Source organism: Carlito syrichta, unplaced genomic scaffold (genome assembly GCF_000164805.1).
Source record: "Carlito syrichta isolate Samal-C Ts95f unplaced genomic scaffold, Tarsius_syrichta-2.0.1 Scaffold302529, whole genome shotgun sequence".
NCBI lineage: Eukaryota > Metazoa > Chordata > Mammalia > Primates > Tarsiidae > Carlito > Carlito syrichta.
In genome coordinates, this window is record NW_007246625.1 from 301,248 (window position 1) to 320,814 (window position 19,567).

The 19,567-nt window shown below is 49.6% G+C and overlaps 1 protein-coding gene across 1 annotated transcript in view; it reads left to right on the plus strand.

The window, feature by feature from the left end:
• Nucleotides 1-487: 487 nt before the first annotated feature.
• The window catches only part of TTLL11 (tubulin tyrosine ligase like 11), a 269,699-nt gene continuing 250,619 nt past the window's right edge, over nucleotides 488-19,567 (plus strand). Inside the window, exons 1-3 of the mRNA XM_021711721.1 lie at nucleotides 488-517; nucleotides 687-761; nucleotides 11,913-12,004. Coding sequence (XP_021567396.1) covers nucleotides 488-517; nucleotides 687-761; nucleotides 11,913-12,004 — 197 coding nt within the window. The remainder of the gene's footprint in view (nucleotides 518-686; nucleotides 762-11,912; nucleotides 12,005-19,567) is intronic.

Genomic DNA, 19,567 nt, shown 5'->3' on the forward strand with positions numbered 1-19,567 from the left:
CACGGGAGCTTCTTGAGCAGGAAGGAACAGGTCAGGAGCTCACCCTTGTGGAGGTGGGAGACATTAGCCTCAGGCCATCAGGGCACATTGTGCTGAGAGGATGAGTCCCGACCCAGGGCAAGAGCAGGAAGAGGGGACCTGAGTTCAAGTTAAGACTTTCATGGCCCAATGCCACAGCATGGGAGGAGGGGAGCCAAGGACACCTCTTTACCTGGCACATGGTGGCTGTGCATGCGTCTGCTCTTACCAAAACCAGGCCCCACAGCAGAGGAAGTGAAGGGTGCATCCTCCCCACAACATCAGAGCCAGAAATTGCAGCCAGGACTGGGTGGGGTGTTGGAACGTTATGGAGAAAGTGGTGGTTTTTCAATCCTTAGACTCAGGCAGTCATCTCTGGTTTTGGTTGAGCAGAAGGTGACCAAAAAATGTCAAAAGAAAGAATGAGAGAGAAACAGAATCTGAGGCAGAAACAAAGACAGAAATAGACATGCAGACCCAGAGCAACACCCTGGAAAAGGTGAGTGGGTAGAAACATGGCACACGGAGACAGAAAGCAACATGCCCAGAGACACAGAGAGATGTAGGGAGAGACACACAGAGACAGCGACAGAGACGAGGATGGCATGAAGACACCACAGAGGGACCGAGAGAGGCTTGACTGCTATTTGGTTCCTGCTCCCCCTTAGGTGCATCTTATGCCCAGGACATTAGCCCTGGAAGGGGCAACTCAGAGCCCTGAGGGGGCCTTTGCACCTGAGTATGTAGGTGGGGAGAGGGGGCTAATTTATCCTCTGTATCATGCTGAGCTAGCCCCTCTCCCTAGATACCTCTTCCCAGGACTTTGTCCAGAACAGCCTCACCGAGATTTGAAAATGAAGATAGACATTGAGTCTCCCAAGTCTTTTCAATTGAGCATTTATTGAGCACCTGCTGTTTGCTAGCCTCTATGCCAAAATCACCTCCCTAAACCTTCATAGCAACTTTAACCAAGAACCCGAGGATCAGAGAGGTTAGGCTGCTAACCTGAGGTCAAAAAGCAAATAAGCCCTGAGATAAAACTCGAACTTAGGTCTGTCTGACGATCCAAGGATTTTTTTCCATTACCTCATTCAGCCCCTGATGCCATGGGTTTAAAAGCCTCTACCTCGTAGTGTGCTTCAGTTTGTTTCTCCATATTTTTAGGTGTTTTTTCCTCCCCTATCTCCCTGGTTTGGCTGGAAAGGGAGGGAGCATGAAGGGGTTAGAGGTAAGGGGCTGCGGTCCAGGGGCCTCCTGTGCCTCCCAAATTGTGCCTGGATCCCTCCATCGAAACCTGGCAGCTTCTCCAGGCGCCCCCTCCTTCCCTGCAATCCCCGGGCCTCTTAAGAAGCTTCAGGAACAATTGCTAATCAGCATCCGAGAGAGACGGAATGAATGGAGGAGCCAACAACGCGCCTCAATTACTGGCAGCTGGTCCCTTCCCAAGCGGCAGAGCCCAGCTCCCAACTCGCCTCAGTTCCAGTTCTTCCTCCCTCCACCTGATTCTTCCAAGTCCAACGGAACCAGGGGGTCGAGAGCCCGCCCCTTATACCCCCTTCACTCACTCTCCACAGCGAGGCCCCAACATGCTCATCACACTCTTTCCTCAGAGCTCTTGTACTCCCTACTCCTACATGGACAGCTCTCCTTTACCTGGCAAACTCCTACCCATCTCCAAAGTCCAGTGTCCACATCACCTCCTCTGTGAAGCCCTCCTAGGCCCTTCCCACTCTGCGGAGGCAAACTCCCTCCTCTGGGCTCCTACAGTGGTGTCCGCACTGTAACTCTCATGGCACATTGTGGACACGTCCAGTGCCTGGGACAGGGCATGGCCAGGCAAGGCAGGCAGTGTGGCAGCATGATGCTGTGAGAAGAAAGCTGGACATGAAGTCCAGTGGGTTCCCGTTGTGGCTCCGACTCGTGGTTAGGCAGATGACTAAATTGTGCTGCCTCTTTGTCCTGACCTGCCATTATCTGGCTGCCAACCAACCCCCCTTCAGTGTTCTGACACTCTCCCCAGTCCACACTCCTAGAGCACCCTTTCCCCTCTCCTCCCATGACACTCACTCAGTGTCCCTGGGCTCCTACTGGATAGCAGTCCTGGTTGCACGGGCTCATCTGCGTCCCCAGCACTTGGGGAGAGCTGAATGTCTGCATGCATGCATGGAACCTTGAGTTTCCCATCTGCTAAATGGGCGTAATAGTGGCTTTGCCCTCCCAGGGCAGCTGTGCTGAGATCAGAGTCTGCTTTTTGCCTCCTCCCATGCACATGCTCAACTCTGGCTGTAAATGTGTGTTGAGGGGAGGCGAGTTCCCAAGGCTATTCTGATGGAATTCCCTCAGGCAGAACACATGGAAAGTTCCCTAAGGAGCAGCCTGCAGTCTAATGGGGGAGACAGAGGATGGGTAGGTGATGAAGGCGGGAGCCACAGGCCCCAAGATTCAGACTGCAGACTGGTACAACCCGAAACTCCAGCCCGAGTCCCAGGTTACAGCTGCTGGAAACTCAGGATCAGATGGTGCCCTGGCAAGGGTCTGGTCCAGCCAGCCCCAGGCCAGGAAAGAGGTGAGATGGGGCCTCATGCCCGTAGGGCACTCGTATTTCCTTCATCATGGTCCTGGTCACTCTGCTGGTGTCCTTTCCCTCGGCAGTGCAGGGCCTGGGTGTGCTGGCTCCCTCCAGCTTAAAACCTGGAACATGGTGGGTAGCCAGCAAGGCGACTGACTGAATGAAAGAGGGTATAGCAAAGAGTGACAAAGACCAGAAAGCCTGAGCAAGGAGAGAGTGCCAGTACACTTGGACAGAAGGAGGGGTGGGGTGATGGAGTCCAACTCTGTGGGTCCCAGGGTGGCCCCTGCCTAAGGGCTGCTGCCGCCAGGAGGGAACCTAACCTCTTCCCAAAGCCCAAATGCCCCTATTAATAAAAGCATAATGTGATGTGGGAATCAGGAACCAACAGTATTCCTCACAGTCATTATAATACAAATATTTGGAGACTCAGAAAGGAGAGGAGGTGGAGGTGAAAGATGAAAATCACCTGTTGGATACAATGTGCACGGGTTGGGGTGGTGGGTACACTTAAAGCCCAGACTTCTTCATCACTGTACAATACAACCATGTAACCAAAAACTATTTGTACCCCTGGAGAAGGGAGCAGCATGGACAGAGGCAGGGGAAGGCTGGGTTGTTGTTCCCACTGGGCAGTTGAGGTGCCTGAGGCTTCGCTGGGTGGCACGACCTGCTGGAGCTCACCCAATTGGCAGTAGCAGGGCCTGAGTTCCAATACAGTTGGTCTGACTCCATAGGCTGTGTCTCCTGCCATGCCCACCGCCCACCCATGCCATCCTCCAGCTGGAGTCCACACCCAAGTGACTCAGTGGAAAGAGGCTGAGCTCTGGGGGTCAGACAGAAAAAGATTAATATGTCAGCAATTGACATTTGCAGGACACTTTGTATTTTACTTCCATTTCCTAATTTGATAAGAACTATTCAAGGCAGGCAGGGTTGGCCCCATTTCACAGCTGAAGGAACAAGGGCTGTGAGGGGAAGGGCTGTGATGGTGGAGCACAGGCCTGGCGCAGCACAGAAGAGACCCCCATCCAGGGGATCCTTGCTGGGCCTGGATCACACCTTACTGGCCAGAGCTCCCTTCTCCCTGAGTTCTGGTCTGCTTCTTCGGTTGTGGTCTGGCTTAGCCTGGGATATTAGGTTTCTGGGGGTGGGCGCTGCCTGACCACAGAGCTCAGCCTCTTTCCACTGAGTCATTTGGAGGACTCTAGCTGAAGGATGGCATGGGTGGGCAGTGGGCATGGCAGGAGACAGCCCGTGGAATCAGACCGACTGCGTTGGAACTCAGTTCACACACTGCTGCTGCCAATTGAATGAGCTTTGGCATGTTGTGCCACCCAGCGAAGCCTCAGGCACCTCAACTGCCCAGTGGGGACAACAACCCAGCCTTCCCCTGCCTCTGTCTATGCTGCTCCCTTCTCCAGGGGTACAAATAGTTTTTGGTTACATGGTTGTATTGTACAGTGATGAAGAAGTCTGGGCTTTAAGTGTACCCACCACCCCCACCTGTGCACATTGTATCCAACAGGTGCACAGGTCCCTCAACTGTCCAGTGGGGACAATAACCTGGCCTCCCTCTGCCTCTGTCCTGTCTGCTCCCTTCTCCAGGGATGCCCTTCTGCCCTGCCCATCTGGAAATGAGCACAGATACCAGTCCTATCGGTGGTCAGCTTTTCCTGATCTTCATTTAAGAATGACGCCTCCATCCCTCCATGCCTCCCTTCCTCTTTGGACCTTCGCATTCTGCACTCAGCCTGTTTACTGTGTGCCAGGCTCTGTGCTGAGCTTGGAGGGTAGTGAGACAGTACCCTGTTGGCATGGAACTCACTCTCAGGCTGATCGGGGAGGCCATGATCATGTCAAATGTGATGAGGACAATGAGAAAGCCTGAGTCACTGTGGAACCATCTCTGGAGATTAGGGATGGCCTCCCTGAGGCAGGGGCTTCTGAGCAGAGTCCTGGAGGGTGAATGGAGTTGGTTTGGAAGAGGAAACTTCACGTGTCATGTCGCCACGGAGCGAAAGCCAGCTTGTGGGAGGATCAAGTGCCGGGAGTAATGACTGGGACCTGAGAAAGGGAGTGTGAGGATGGCAAGTTCAGGGGGCAGATTGTCCAGGGCCTGTGGGCCACCCTAAAGTGCATCTGAGGACCAGGGCTGTGACCAGTTGAGCTTGGGGTCCTCAATGCACAAGTCATGCAAAGATGAAAGCAAGTGGTGGATCTGGGGAAGGGCAGCGGGTACAGGTCTGGGTGGCAGATGCTGCATGGCCAGTGACCTTGGCCACCATGGGCCAGGCTGTTTGGGTCCTGGATAAGACCCCAGATCTAGCCGTCAAGGGGTCCAGCTCAGAGGAAGCCCAATTCATACCATGCCCTTGCAGGGAGGTCTCAAGTCGGTCAGGGGCCCTTCTGAAAAGAGGCTGAATCTTGGACTAGCAGGTGGAGCAGAGCTGGCATCAGCAGAGTGGGCTCCAGGCGGATGACACAGCAGAGCCTGGGACCCTCTGGCCAGGCCCCACTCACTCCTTATTTTCTCTGGGCTAAGCAGATGAGGTCCTGGCTGTGGCATCACACAGGCCTATGCTCAGGTCCCGGTGGCTCCATGACTGGCTTGTCAAGTAGCAGCCTGGTTTCCCTAAGAGTAACTGGGGATGGTCTCAGTGCTCACCTCACAGTGCTTGAGCAATGCATCAGAGGTAGAGCGTACGGCACCAGGCACGGCACACAGCATGCAGGAGGCGCTGAAAAGCATCTCTGCTGGCTATGACTCAGACTCAGGTCTACTCTCAGGATCTCAGGGCCTCTTGGCGGAGGCGTCCTGCCACGAATAAACCTGAGACCATGGTCAGAGAAAGGGATGTGGGTGTTCCAAGGAAGGAATATTGTTCTGGCTCAGGTGGATGTTGGAAAACAAATGGAGGTGCCATCAGGGTAGGCTTTCTGGAGGTGGTGACCTTAAACCCAGCCTTGAGGGATGGGTGGAAATCCCCCAGGCAGACCTTGCTGGAGGCATCCCAGGAGAACTGAATTGTGATGCTCTGGGAGCCAGTGTGAGTGAGAGGATTTGTCCGGATCCCAAGTGCCTAGTCTGGCAACTGGCTCTGGGCTGACGTCAGCTGAATTAAACAGAGACCAGCTGTATTACTTTGGTCTCCAAACACATGTGACCCTCCTATTAGACTCAGAACTGGGAGGAGAGCAGGGGAGTGGACGGTGTGAAAGGAGTTAGGGAGGGGATGCAGGGCCCTTTGTCACTGGCATCCTCCAAGCAGGGGGATCCTCTTCAACTCCTGCTCATACTCAATGGGGAGTGGCAGGTGGGTGACAGTAAATGGCTGGTTAGAGACCCCACCCCCAAGCATCATCACCCCCCACCTCACCAGGGTCTGACCACAGCCGGGCCCAAGAAGCCAGGGGTCAGGTGTCTCTATCCACCTATTGGGGATCTGCCCTGAATTCCTGGTTTGGGGTGGCTTTCTTGAAAAGGTTGTATGTTTTACTTTTTTGAGTCACGGTGTCACTCTGTCACCCGGGCTGGAGTGCAGTGTCACGATCATGGCCTCTAACTCTTGAGTCGCAAGCGATCCTCCCACCTCAGCCTCCTGAGTAGCTGGGACTACAGGTGTGTGCCACCACACCCAGATAATTAATTTATTTTTTATTTGCAGAGCCTAGGATGATCTAGGCTCTGCATTTGTCTAGGATGATCTCAGACTCCTGGCCTCAAATGATCCTCCTGTCTCAGTCTCTCAAAGTGCTGGGATTACAGGTATGAACCAGCATGTCTGGTCAAGGCTGTATGCTGAGCTGGTGGTGGGGTATTGCTGACTTTGTCTACTTCTGGGACTCTGGTGCTGGCTGTCCCCGAAGGTGATGTTCTGGGAGACTAGTCAGTTCCCTGCTGCCCAAGAGCTGACTGCCAAGGTTGCGCCTGGTGGGGTAGGGCCAGATGGGGCAGGCCTTGGGCTTCAAGCAGACTCCTCACTAAACATCATCCTCCTGGTGCAGAGATGAGACTTCACCCCTAGGGTGCCCAAGTTGTCTCTGCACTCTTAGAGTTCCCACGCCTGGCTTGCTCCCCAATCAATGCCTGCTCCCAGGAGGAGGGGGGCTGCTGGGTGGGAGGGGAGTGTGACAATGTGCAGCCCATGTTATCACTGTGACCAGGCTGTGGATGGTGGGTACTGAGCAGATCTAGATGTGGCCAGGAGGCCATGCCTGTCCTTGGGGACCCCTTGTCTCCTCCACCCCTCTGTTCTGGTCTCCCTGTCTCCAGTTCCTTCCACCCTGCTCCCTCTCAGAACAACTGGCCCTGGAAGATTCTTCCTACCCATCCCCGAAACCTCTGTGATTTGGTCCCCAGCTTGGCTTCAAGGGTCAAACAGACTAATGAAAACAAATAAATCAGTCACTGAGTGATCAGCCTGATCACTGGGCCTGGCCTCTTGCTAAGAATTTTATCTGAATTGTCTGCTTTAATCCTCAATAGTTTTCAGTCCCACTTACAGACAGAAAATCGAGGCTGCAAGGTAAACACGTCCCTTGCTCCATGGCTTCCCTTAGGGGTTTGCAGCCTGTCAGTCTCCTGCCTCCCCAGCTTCCTCAACCATGCCTGGTTTCCCCTCTCTTCCACCCCGTCTCCTCTGAACAAAAAAATCCCCACAGGTTTTTTTCAGTCCTCCAGGATATACCTCGAGAGCCCCTTTGACATCCCCTTTCTCTCACCCTCTACCCTAGGGCTATACCAGGAAGAAGAAATACAGACCAAGCAAAGTTGAAGACAGTGGCAATATTTGGCAACCCACCAGCCAAGCTTATTGTCCCCACAGCATCCAGAATTTAGGCTAGGTGAGGTCTCTACTGGCTCCACAGACATCTCGAACTCTCCCCCAAGTCTGATGTTCCTTCTAGTTTCATTTTAGTCAATGACACCTTCATCCACCCCTCAGTCAGGCAAGCCACATCTGGGGTGTCACCTGGACTTCCACCTCACCTTCTCTCTTCCCATGCTATCTCCAGGCCTGCCCCTTTCTCTCCATCCCTACTGTCCAAACTGTGCCCAGCACCCGGAACAGTGCCTGGCACATAGTAGGTGTCCAGTGAGCATGTGTTGAATGAGTGTGTGCATAGTTCAGGCTCTTGTCAGCGACCTCCAGCCTTCCGCCCTTCCATCCTCTCTTTACTCCACAGCCAGAGAGAGATGTTGGTAAACGTCAGTCTAACCCTGTCCTACTCTGGTTCCAAATCCTCAGTGCCCCCACTGAGCTCAGAATTATGTCAGCACTCCCTCTCCTAGCTTGCAGGACCCCAAATAACCTGGCCCGGCCTGCCTCCTAGCCGTCTTCCTCCACCCTGCTATATATAGATATTCCAGCCATAACACCGTTCCTGTAGGCGGCCAACTACACCAGGCTGATTCACACTTGTTTTTGCACAAGCCAGGCCCTCTGCCTAGAAGACCCCCTCCCCATCCCTCCCCATCTGCCCAGGGAACTCTCCCAGCTTCAGGAGCCCGTTCGAAGGTCATCCTGGCTAAGAGGCCCAACTTGACCATCTTGTGGCCTGTGACAGCGCTTCAAGTTCGGCTGTTGTTTATGGGTGTACCTGGCTTCCAGTGGGTAGATAGCATCCCCAGGCCAGAGGGGCCTTGTCTTACTCATCTCTGTGTGGTGCTCCCAGCACAGGCCTTGACACAGAAAGCAGGAATACAGGAAACATCAGTTAAGCCGGAGGCACTTGGAAGGCCACATCTTGGGGCAGGAGCATGCTCCTGAGTGTTTATCTTGACCAATCCAATTCACCCCTTAAACCAACAAGGAAAAGGGTTTCTTCTCAACTTGGACCTCTTGGGAATACTAGGAGTTTATTTTCCTTTGTTTATTTTTACTTTTAGCTTGCTTTCCAAAGTGAGACTGAAATTGAGCTGCCGGTGGTGTCCTTCTCTCCTACCACAACTTCACGGATCCATCCCCATAGCCCTTGCTTCTTGACCTGAGTCAGGCATCTCTCTTGGTTGCACACAGATGATTGCTTTGTAAAAAAAAAAAAATGGAGTTGGGGTGCCATTCTGTCGCCAAGGCTGGAATGCAGTGGCACGTTCACGGTTCACTGCAGCCTCAACATCCTGAGTTCAGGTTATCCTCCTGACTCAGTCTCCCATGTAACTGGGATTGCAGGTGTGCACCGCCACACCCAGATACATTTTTTATTTTTTGTAGAAATGAGATCTCACTGTGTTGCCCAGGCTGGTCTCAAACTCCTGGCCTCAGGCAATCCTCACGCCTCTGCCTCTCAAAGTACTGGGATTACAGATGTGAGCCACCGTGACCAGCCTTTGTAAAATATTACTAAATCCTGACAGCTCTCTAAGACAGCAGGATTTGGTTAGAAGGTGCAGTTGCTTTCAATTTATCTTGACCTTTTAGGTCAGAGTGCCTGGAGAACACAATGGGGTGCCAAGTCAGTTATTTTATTTCCAGTGTGCTGCCCCACAAGCCTGGTCATTCTGTGACCTGCAGGTGGAGTATCCTGCATCACCTCATGTACAGGGGACTGGCATGCAAGCCCTGCAAGGGAAGTGGGAATCTAGACCCCTGGACTTCCTGACAGCACACAGATACCTGGTGCGTGGAGACTCACCAGATACCTGGCATTTCTATAATGTCTTCTTCACTGATTTGTAAAATGTCACAGATGAACGAACTCTTAAGGGTTATCGGGGTCAAATGCCTTACTTGGCACAGGGGAGATGGAAGCCCAGAGGGTGCAGGATCAGGCCAGGCTACATCAGTGAGTTAGGAAATGGCCAGTAGGCGACAGCTTGATAGAATGATGGGATGGCAAGGATAAGGACTTAGTGCTGGACAGACTGAAGCTTGAACTTGGGCTCTGACACTTACTGTGGGACTTTGGATAAAGGCTTTCCTATGTTTCTGCCTCAGTTTCCTCATCTCTAAAATGGAAACCATCATAATCACCAGCATTTATGCAGCACTTAGGTGTTACATATTTCAACTCAATCTGTACCATGACACTCCAAGATACTATAATCATCACTCCACTTTTTAGATGAGGAAAGCAGTGAGCAGTGACATCATAAAACTTGCTCAAGATCATAAAGAAGAGCGCAGATTCCACCCCAGGCAGTCTGATTACTCCACATCAGGAGTCAGCAAACTGGCAGGTGGGTCAAATCTGGCCCACTGCCTACTTTTGTAAACAGCTTTCTTGAGATATAATTCACAATTCACATACCATACAATTTGTATCTTTTTTTTTTTTTTTTTAGCTGAGGTCTCACTCTATTGCCCTGACTGGAGTGCATTGCCATGGTCATGGCTCACTATTGCTTCTACCTCCTGGGTTCAGGTGATCATCCCTCCTCAGCCTCCGGAAGAGCTAGGACTCTAGCTCACATTTGCTACAGGTGTGTGCAACCGTACCTAGCTATTTAAAAAATTTTTTTGTAGAGATGAGGTCTCTCTATGTTGCCCAGGCTGGTTTCAAACTCCTGGACTCAAGCAATCCTCTCTCCTCAGTCTCCCAAAGTGCTGGGATTACAGGCATGAACAATCATGCCTGGTCAATTTAGTTTTAAAGTGTACAATTCACTGTTTTGGGTTTTTTGTTTTTTTTTTTTTTAGTATTTCCAGAGTTGTGTATCCACCACCACAATCAATTTTCATCATCCAAAAAAAGAAACCCTGAACTTCTTAACTATTATCTTCCAGTCTCCCATGCCTCCCAGCCCTAGGAAATCATGTATCCACTTTCTCTCTTCAGATATGCCTATTCTGAACACTACATGAATGAAATCATACAACGTGTGGTCATTACATACATCTGACTTCATTCACTGAGCATAATGTACTTCAGGTTCATGTAACAGCTCTTCATTTCTTTTTTAAAATGTCCACATTTGCTACAAATCTTGTTTTCTGAATCCCATGTCTTCCGCTTTCTTATTTTTTCCCTCATAGAGTAATAGAAGATATGAGAAATTTCTCTGTATATCATGATATTAATCTCCAAACAGAACAGGTGTACCCAGCCTAATGAATAGGAAAGGTGCATACTAGATCACATCATTTTACATTTTAGAACACTGGAGGGGGTGAAAATATAAGGAAGGGAAAACAGAATGAATAAGACTTCTCCACAGCGTGAGAATATAGAAGCCAGTACAGCCATGCCTTCAGAATTATGAGTCGACATGATGGAGAATTCTAGACCTAATCCAGCTACCAAGCATGAAGTGAAAATCATATTTTCAGATGTTCTAGGCCTCAAAAATTACATTCCAAATGCCCTTTCTGGGGAAATACTTAGAAAGTGCTTTGCAAAAATGAGGGCATAAAACAAGAAAAAAGAAGACAGGGGTTCAGAAAGCAAGATTTGTAGGAAACATGGAAGTTTTTTTAGAACATTATGCTAAGAGAAAGAAGCCAAACACATGACTACACATCGCAGAATTCCATTCATATAAAATGTACAGAATAGGCAAATCTATAGAGAAGATTTTTTATTGCCAAATCATATTTTATGGAACAGAGGTATTACATGTTATATATCCATTTATCAGTTGATGCATATTTGGGTTGTTTCCTCTTTGGGGTTGTTATGAATAGTGCTTCTATGGCATCTGGGTGTAAGTGTGTGTGGACCTGGGTTTTCATTTCCCTTTCCACTTAGAAGTGGAGTTGTGGGTCTTCTGGGAGCTCTACGTTTAACCATTTGAGGAGCTGCCAGATCGTAGAGCAGAGCAGCTGCAGCACTTTGCAGTCCCCCAGCAGTGTACGAGGCTCCAATTTCTCCACATCCCTGCTCACACTTACCCTGTCGTTGATTCCAGCCATCATAGAGGATGGGGAGCGGTAGCTCATGGTGGTTCAATTTGCATTTCCCTGATGGCTAATGACGTTGAGCATCTTTTCTGCTTGTTTTTGTAAATAAAGTTTGGAATGCAGCCATGCCAGCTCATTCATTTGCATGTTGTCTATGGCTGGTTTCTCATGACAGAGGCAGAGTGGGTAGTTTTGACAGAACCCACAAAGCCTGAAGTATTTACTGTACGGCCTTTACAGAAGTTGGCTGATTCCTGCTCTAGACTATGGAGCCTTACAAACTTTGCTGTGAAGGTTTGTTTAGGTCAAGTTCCCAGCATATTGGGAACTCTCTCCCTCCCTCCCTTCCTTTCTTCCCTCCCTCCTTCTCTTCTTCCTCTCTTCCTTTCCTAGAGCTCTTTCTTGGAGCCAACAAGACCAGGCCTCCATCTATAGCTCAGCTTTCTCCCTAGAGCATCTTTCTTCACTTCTCTTCCCTCTAGGATGTCTGTCTGCAGGTACAGCTGCCTACAAGCACCTCTGTCTCCTACGAGCCTTCTCCCGGAGGCTTCCTAGGACAGGGGCTCCATAAGAGGTACTAGTCTGCAGCTCTCCTGCTGGCCCTTTACCTACCTGAGATGAGGAGGTGTCAACTCAGGGTTGATGCCAACTTCAAACTGAACTCCCTGGGAGAGGGGTGCCCTGTAGGAAGAGGCCTAGGAGGGAAGGAGGCTGGAGGTGGCTGGAGTTACCCCCAACCTCAGGATGGTAGCTCGAGGGTGCCAGTGTCTCTAGGACTTCTGGAACCCTCCCACAGAGTGTTAGGAGTCTCAGGATAGAGACAAGGACTGTGGGACACCAGACTCATTGCCCCCTCCCGAGTCTTCCTTGTACCAGTGAAAGTGTTGAAAGGATGAGGCTGGGGGGTCTCTGAAGTCGGGTTGGCAAGAGGAACTCAGGCCCAGGCCCGAGGAAAGTGCTGCTGTGCCCAAGTAGCAAGAAGGTCCTAGGCAATCTCCACCCCTGTCCCTCCCACAGCCCCAAACCGATAAATTCTGGCTGTTTAATTGCAATACAGCACACTACCCCCCCAACCTCCAGCATCCTTCCAAGGTAGAACCAACGTAAGGGTCAGGTTCTGGGCCCCTGACTGACATACTGACTCCACGTCTCCCAACTGTGTGACTTTGGGCTCTCACTTGCTTTCCCTGGGCTGTTTCCTGAACTTTACAACGGGGACACCGATGCTATCTACCTCCTTGGTTGCTGCGAGCATTAAACTCCATAATCCAGGTAAAGGGCTGAGGACAGTGTCTAGCTCAATAAACGTTCAGTTACTTTTATTTCTCAATGCTCGAGCATTCTTTCTGCCATAGGATTCTGACCATGCCAGTCCTCTGCTTAAAACCCCCCTGGGGACTCCCACTGCTGTGGGAAGGGAGTTTTGACATTAACTTTGCCAGCCTCATCAAATCTTTATCACTTGTGCCTGCCCACACCCCAACACCCGCTTAAATTTCCTGGCTCACCACTCTGGGCCTTTCCTGACTCTGCTGGGCTCTGTCGCCTCCCCTGGACTTCCTTTCCGACTCTCATGCCCAGTATGGAGGGCATACCATGGGCACTTCAATGCCCTGGTGGGCAGAAGTGGAAAGGGGCACTCATTTGATAGATATCACATGGTGGTTTGCAAGCCTCTGTCATAAAGCAGAGTCCCACCCCCTGTGGACTTTTGTTCCCAGTGGATTCCACTCTCCCTTGATGAATTTAAAAATACTTCTCATTTTTATGCCTCTCCAGATAGAGCAGATAACGTAGGAGGTGCGGATTTTTAAAACACGAGGCCAGTTACAATTGATCATATTTTAAACAAAAAAAATCCATGCTATTTAGAAGGCTAAAAAGTGGTTACCCTGGGGTGGAGCTGGCAAGGTGCTGGGATGTTCTGATTCTTTGATCTAAGTGTTAGTTTCATGGATATGTTCATTTTATGAAACTCAATTGAACTTTTCTGTGTGTATGTTTTCCCTCAATAAACACTTCAAAACTACATTTTGTTTTCGTAATTTCATCCTTCACTGCTTGGCAGAACTTAGATACAAAACTGTAAAATCAGAGGCAACAATCCTCAGCTAAATAATCCAATTCCATGAACATAACTTATTCTGCGTCAGGCCTTGTGCTGGGGACCCAGGAACTGAAGTTGTCACAGCCCAGTCCCCTAGGAACTCCTGATTTATCTGGGACAGAGAAATGTAGCTCAGTATGGGGGTGGGAAGGTCATAGAAGCCGATCAGAGAGGAGGGAATGAATGATTGCTTTCTAGGGAATTATAAAGTCAACAGGGACACAGGGACATAACAGAAATTAACAGGTTAATTTGGCCATTTATGTTCCAAATGCTTTTCCATGTAGCGGCTAACTTAATCCTCAAAGCAACAGTAACACTGGCAGGAGATATCATTTTTACCTCTGTGCAGTCGAGGAAAGAGTCACAGACGGGCCAGGTAACCCACCTAAGCATAACTAGTCAGGAAGCAGGAGAGCTGAGACTTGAACCCAGGCAGTCAGTTTGGGAATCCATGTTCAGCCTCCATGCCAAATTGTCCTTGGGGAAGAGAATGCTAAATTAAATGCTTGAATACACTACAGGGCTGGACATACAGATGTGCTCAGTGAACAACGATTATTATTGTCATTAAAAAAAACCCCAACCTACTTGAAGAGAAGTTAACCTGAAATTGTACGCGAGGCTTTTTGTTCCTTTATTAAGAGTGGTTAGCCGGGCTCGGTGGTTCAGCCTATAATCCCGCGCCTTTGGGAGGCTGAGGTGAGTGGATTGCCTGAGCCCGCGGGTTCGAGACTCGCCTGGGCAGGCGAGACCTCATCTCTACAATAAATCAAAAATTAGCCAGGCGTGGTAGCGCGTGCCTGTAATTCCGGCTACTTGGAAGGCTGAGGCGGAAGGATCGCCGGAGCCCAGCAGGTTGAGGCTGCGGTGGCTGAGAGCGGCCACTGCACTCCAGTCTGGGCGACAGAGTGAGACTCCAACTCAAAAAAAAAAGAGTGGTTGCTCCCTCTTCCAGGACCTTGAGTGCTCCCAGGTGATTTGCCAGACCCTACGAAGAGGAGATTTTGTATCTGGGCCTTAAGGATAAACTGAGCAGACAGGGGGTCAGGTGGGATGTGGGGGAGGGTGCACCAGGCAGACTGAGCTGCGGTAGCAAAAGTTCAGAGGTGCAAAACGGTGTGAGTTTGCAGAGCCAAGCCAGAGTTGCTCAGATGCTTATCGCCTGCCCTGGGACCTGCCCCTGACTTCATCCTCCAACTCTTAAAAACTGGACCTCGGCTGCCACCTGGTGGCAACCCCCCGATACTGAGCGGGCAGAAACCACCAGCTGGAGTAAAAGTTGCCCACATCCTTCTCCTCTGGACTGTCCCGTCCTTTCTCTTTCCCCACAAATAGACTAGCTGTAAAAGTGATATAAAAACAACTAAGATGAGTTTTTTAAATTTAAAAATACATTGGTTTCTAGGTACCAAAGCAACACATGCTCATCGTAGAAAATTTGGAAAATATAGAAAAGAATAAAGAAGAAAAATCGCCCTTGATTTCATCACCCAGAATAATCTCGATTAACATTTTGGCATATGTGCTTCCAGTGTTTTTCTCTGTATCTAATTTAGACATAGTTGAGGATTAGTGTGCATATATATTGAACTATACGTAGGTACATGTGTATGGACTTGATGTTTAAATGTACGTGGAGTATTTTTGTGGACAAGCCTTGGTGTGGGATTTCAAGTGGGTGTTGGGAGTCAGGCGCTGGTGGCAGGCCACTCTGAGTTTGCATCCTGTCTTTGCCTTTACTAGTTGTGTGACTTGGGTAGGCAACTTCTCTGAGTAGCAATTTCCTTCGCCATCTGTAAAATGTAGTTAACAATAGGACCCATCCCAGAGCTGATGCGGGGACTAAATGACATGACGTATGGTATGCAAAGTGCTTGGGATGGTGCTTGTCTCAGAGAGGTTGCTCACCAAGAATAGATTGCTGCATATGTCTTTGTCTTTCTGACTCTTAGCAGCAATCTCTAGAAATGGAACTGATTGCTGGGTTCAAAGGTAGGAAGAGCCACAAGGTTGCTACAGTTGGCCAAAATTGAGAGGAAAATTTCGAGCAAGATCTCGTGTCTCCAGCACCACAGCTGTTCTCATTTGTCTCTATATTCTTCCAGCCCTGTTTACGCAGAGCAGTTTTTAAGCATTGTAATTACCAAGCTTGCACCGGTTCCCTTAATGTTACATCATCAACATTTTCCCAAGCGGCTAAAGCTGTCACTGACGGCATTTGCCATCATTCACTTAACTATTTCCTTGTTGTTGACTATCTGAGCAGTTTAACTTTCCATTCATTCATTCAAGAGATAGTTATTGAATGCCTACTCTCTTCCAGGCACTGAAGTAGGCTTTGGGATATTGTGGTCAACAAGAACAATGCACCCTTGCTTCTGGCTGCTGGCCTCTGGCTGGCGAGACAGACCATGACAGGGAAACACACAAGTAAAACTCTAGCTATAAGCGATGGTGAGGAATGAGAGAGCACTCCTGGAGACAGCGACTTTATTTGCCCATTGTGTAATTTCTGAAAGTAATCCTTAGTCCCTAATTCTGGCCTGCTCTTTGCTCCTTCAGCAGCCATGGCTGAAACTTCTCTTGGGGGAGTCTCACATGCGGTTGGGGTTTTCCACGAACATTTTAGGGCTTTCTGAAAAGGTAAGGGTGCTGTGGGATTCAATGACAGTCTGACAATTGGGCTCAAATGGGACTTGTCTCCTGTCCTCCCTTCCAAGGTTTGCCTTTCAACCAGTCCAGTCTGCCCCTTGCCCCCTCAAAGAGGCTGATGATGATCTTCTTCTTAAGTCTGCTTGAAATGCACCTTTTCCTCATCTCCCCTTTCGGTACAGGGCCTCCACTAGCTCTGAGAGCCTTTGAACCAACGGGCAAAAGCACCCCAATCTGGTGACAGAGTCTCCATGGGAGAGGCTTGGTGGGCAGAGCACACTTGCATTTCAACCCCCGTGAGGACCCTGCCCACAGCTCTGCTGTGACCACCCCACCTAACTCTCTGCATGCCAGATTCTTACTCTACCTCGAAGACTCAGCTAATATTCTGTCTCTCATATGAAGCCTGGTCTGACTTTCTAATTCACAGTAGATTCTCCATTCCTCGAACTCCTGAGTCAATTTTATTTGTTACTCTGTGCCTCATTTGACACTCAACGGTATACTGCCATGCGATTACTCTTGTGTTCCTCCCTTGTATCATGATTTAATCTGAAGAAGCCTGATAGAGATGGAGATGGAGCTCTGCAGGTGTATCATTTATACTGAAGCAGGCAGAGATCTAGAGAGAGAATGTTCTAGGCAAAGGGAATGTGTTCTGAGGCAGAAGGCTTTGGGATGTAAAGCCAAAATGGAGATTTCAGTGTGGATGGTTTTTCCAGATTTAACGAATGATGTTGGAAATAATTTGTTGATTAATACATTCATACTACTTTCTGAGGGCCACTATGTCCAAGCCCCAGGAGATAGGGCTGTAGAGGTGATTCAGACAGGGTTTGTTTCTGCCCAGGAGAATGGAGAAGGCTGAGATTATCTCTAGACAATGTGGCACATAGACTTGGCGGAGAGTGAGTCATCATGTGTGGCTGTAGAAGAGGAGAAACAGTAACTAATTTCTGCCTGGGGCACTGAGAAGAGCTTGTCCAAGAAGAAGACACCAAAAGCTGAGTCTAAGCTTTCAAGGTAGAAACAAGAAGGAAGGGAAAGCCTAGATGGGGGGAACAGTGTGTATGGAGGCAGGGGTGGGGTGGGGATTTCAGAACTGGTAATTGGGGAGGGTCTCTTAGAACAATTAACATGCTTGGACTTTATCTGTGATGGTGGGAAACCAGAGGAGGTTTCTAAGCAGGAGAGTGGCAGGGCTGGCTGTAGTATGGAGAATGGGTGAGGCATGGCAGAGGCCAGAGGCAGGAGAAACCTGAATTGGGGTACTGATGAGAGGGAGAGATAAGAAAGATGAGACAGATCTCAATGTAAAATCTATAAGGCTTGGCAATGGGCTGGTTTGGGGTGGGGCAGATAGAGGAATAACACTTGGCAATTTTCAAGCATGGATGGCTGAATGAAGATGATGCCACTGCCTGAGACCTGGGGCACCCCAGGGGCACCAGGAGGAGGGGCAGGATTTGGGAGGTGAGGTGGAGAGAGATTGGGGGGGCAGTGAGGACTTGTTGGTACCACGGACAGCTCCAAGAATCTCCAGAGGTCTTGAAAGAGAATCCATCCTTGGTTCTTGACTTTGGCTGCCTTAGAGTCAGCAGAGGAGTTATTTTAGCATGCAGACTCCCAGACCTACCCATATGTTCTGCATCAAAACCTCCAGAGGTGGGGCTCAGGAGCCTTCATTCTACATAAACACTCCAGGATGTTCTGGTGCAGGTGTTCAAATGATCACACTTTTTGTTTGTCTGTTTTTGTTTAGAGTTGGGGGTCTCACTCTGTCACCCAAGCTGGAGTGCAGTATCATGACCACAGTCACTGCAGCCTCGACCTCCTGGGTTCAGACGATCCTTCCACCTCAGCCTCCCAAATAGCTGGGACTACAGGAGTACGCCACCATGCCCAGCTATTTTGATTGCTTGTTTGTTTAGTAGAAACAGGGTATCACTATGTTGCCCAGGCTGGTCTTGAACACCCAGGCTCAAGCGATCCTCTTGTCTCGGCCTCTCAAAGTGCTGGGATTATAGGCGTGATGACCATATTTAAACACTGAAATAAAGCCATAGTGGGCTCCAAGGGAACAGATGAGAGCGCCATCTGCTGCCAAAAAGGAGTTTTTGGTTTAAGTTTATGACTTGGACACTTCAAGACAGCTTATTCCTCAAGTGAAGCCCTGGGCCAAAGCAAAGGAACAAGGCACCAGAGAGATGAGGAGGAAGAGGGGCTGCCTTCCTTTATAACTTCTGTTTCTTTCAGCCTGTAGCACAGAGTGAGGCAAAATTCACCTGTGTGCAGTCAGTCATGGTCACTGTTGTCAGTCTGGGATGCTGTTACACTTTCCTAACCCCACTTCCTAAAAAGACAAATGTGGCTCCTTCAGGTGGGAGGGCAGAGCCCTTCCTTGTCTTGGCTTTAAATGTATATGACAACCCAAAATAATTGAAGCGGCTCAAACAGATATTTGTATACCAGTATTTATAGCACCGTTACTCACAATAGCCAAAAGGTAGAAATGATTCAAATTTCCTTTGACAGATGAATGGATAAAAACAAGGTGGTGCTGCTGCCCGCGCTGCCCCTGTCCAAGCCAGACATATAACTCAGCCTTGGAAAGGAGTGAAATTCTGACACATGTTACAACCTGGATGTACCCTGAAGACATTATGCTAAGTGAAATAATCCAGTCTCAAAAGACAGACACTGGATGATTCCACTTAAGTGAGGCACCTGGCCATAGTCAGATTCATAGAGACAGGAAGCAGGATGGCAGTCACCAGGGACTAGGTGAGAAGAGAATGGAGAGTTATTGATTAATAGGTACAACGTTTCAGTTTAGGAAGATGAGAAAGTTCTGGAGATGGATGGTGGCGATAGTTGTGCAACGTGAATGTAGTTAATGCCACTACAATGTACACTAAAAATGGTTACATTGGCAAATTTTGTGATGTATATTATACCACAATAAAAAGGTGACAAAATAGAAAAAGCAGTCGTCAACGTCCTCAACTCGAGTGCGAATCTGCAGGTCTTGTCCAGGCTTCCCCATCGGAGCTCCCGCTCAGCCCGGGACTCTCAAAAGACCAGAAAAGGGTTTCCTTCAGTCGAACACCTGCTGCTTCCTTAGGGCCTGGACTTCATCATGAGACTGAGGAGGGTCCCGTGGGTGGGGGGAGCGGGTTGTGCCGCCTCCGTCAGACCGGAAGATAACCCAGTGAGTGTGCTGGTGGGGGTGCCTAAGGTTCTTGCTTGAGATAGCTGTCTCTCCTCCCAGTCCCCAAGCTCAAGAGCCCCACGTAAGCTCAGCACCCGTCCACCCTCAACCTCACCTCCCGCCTTCCCGCTCCACGTTCTGCGGGCTCAGAAAGTCAGCGGCTT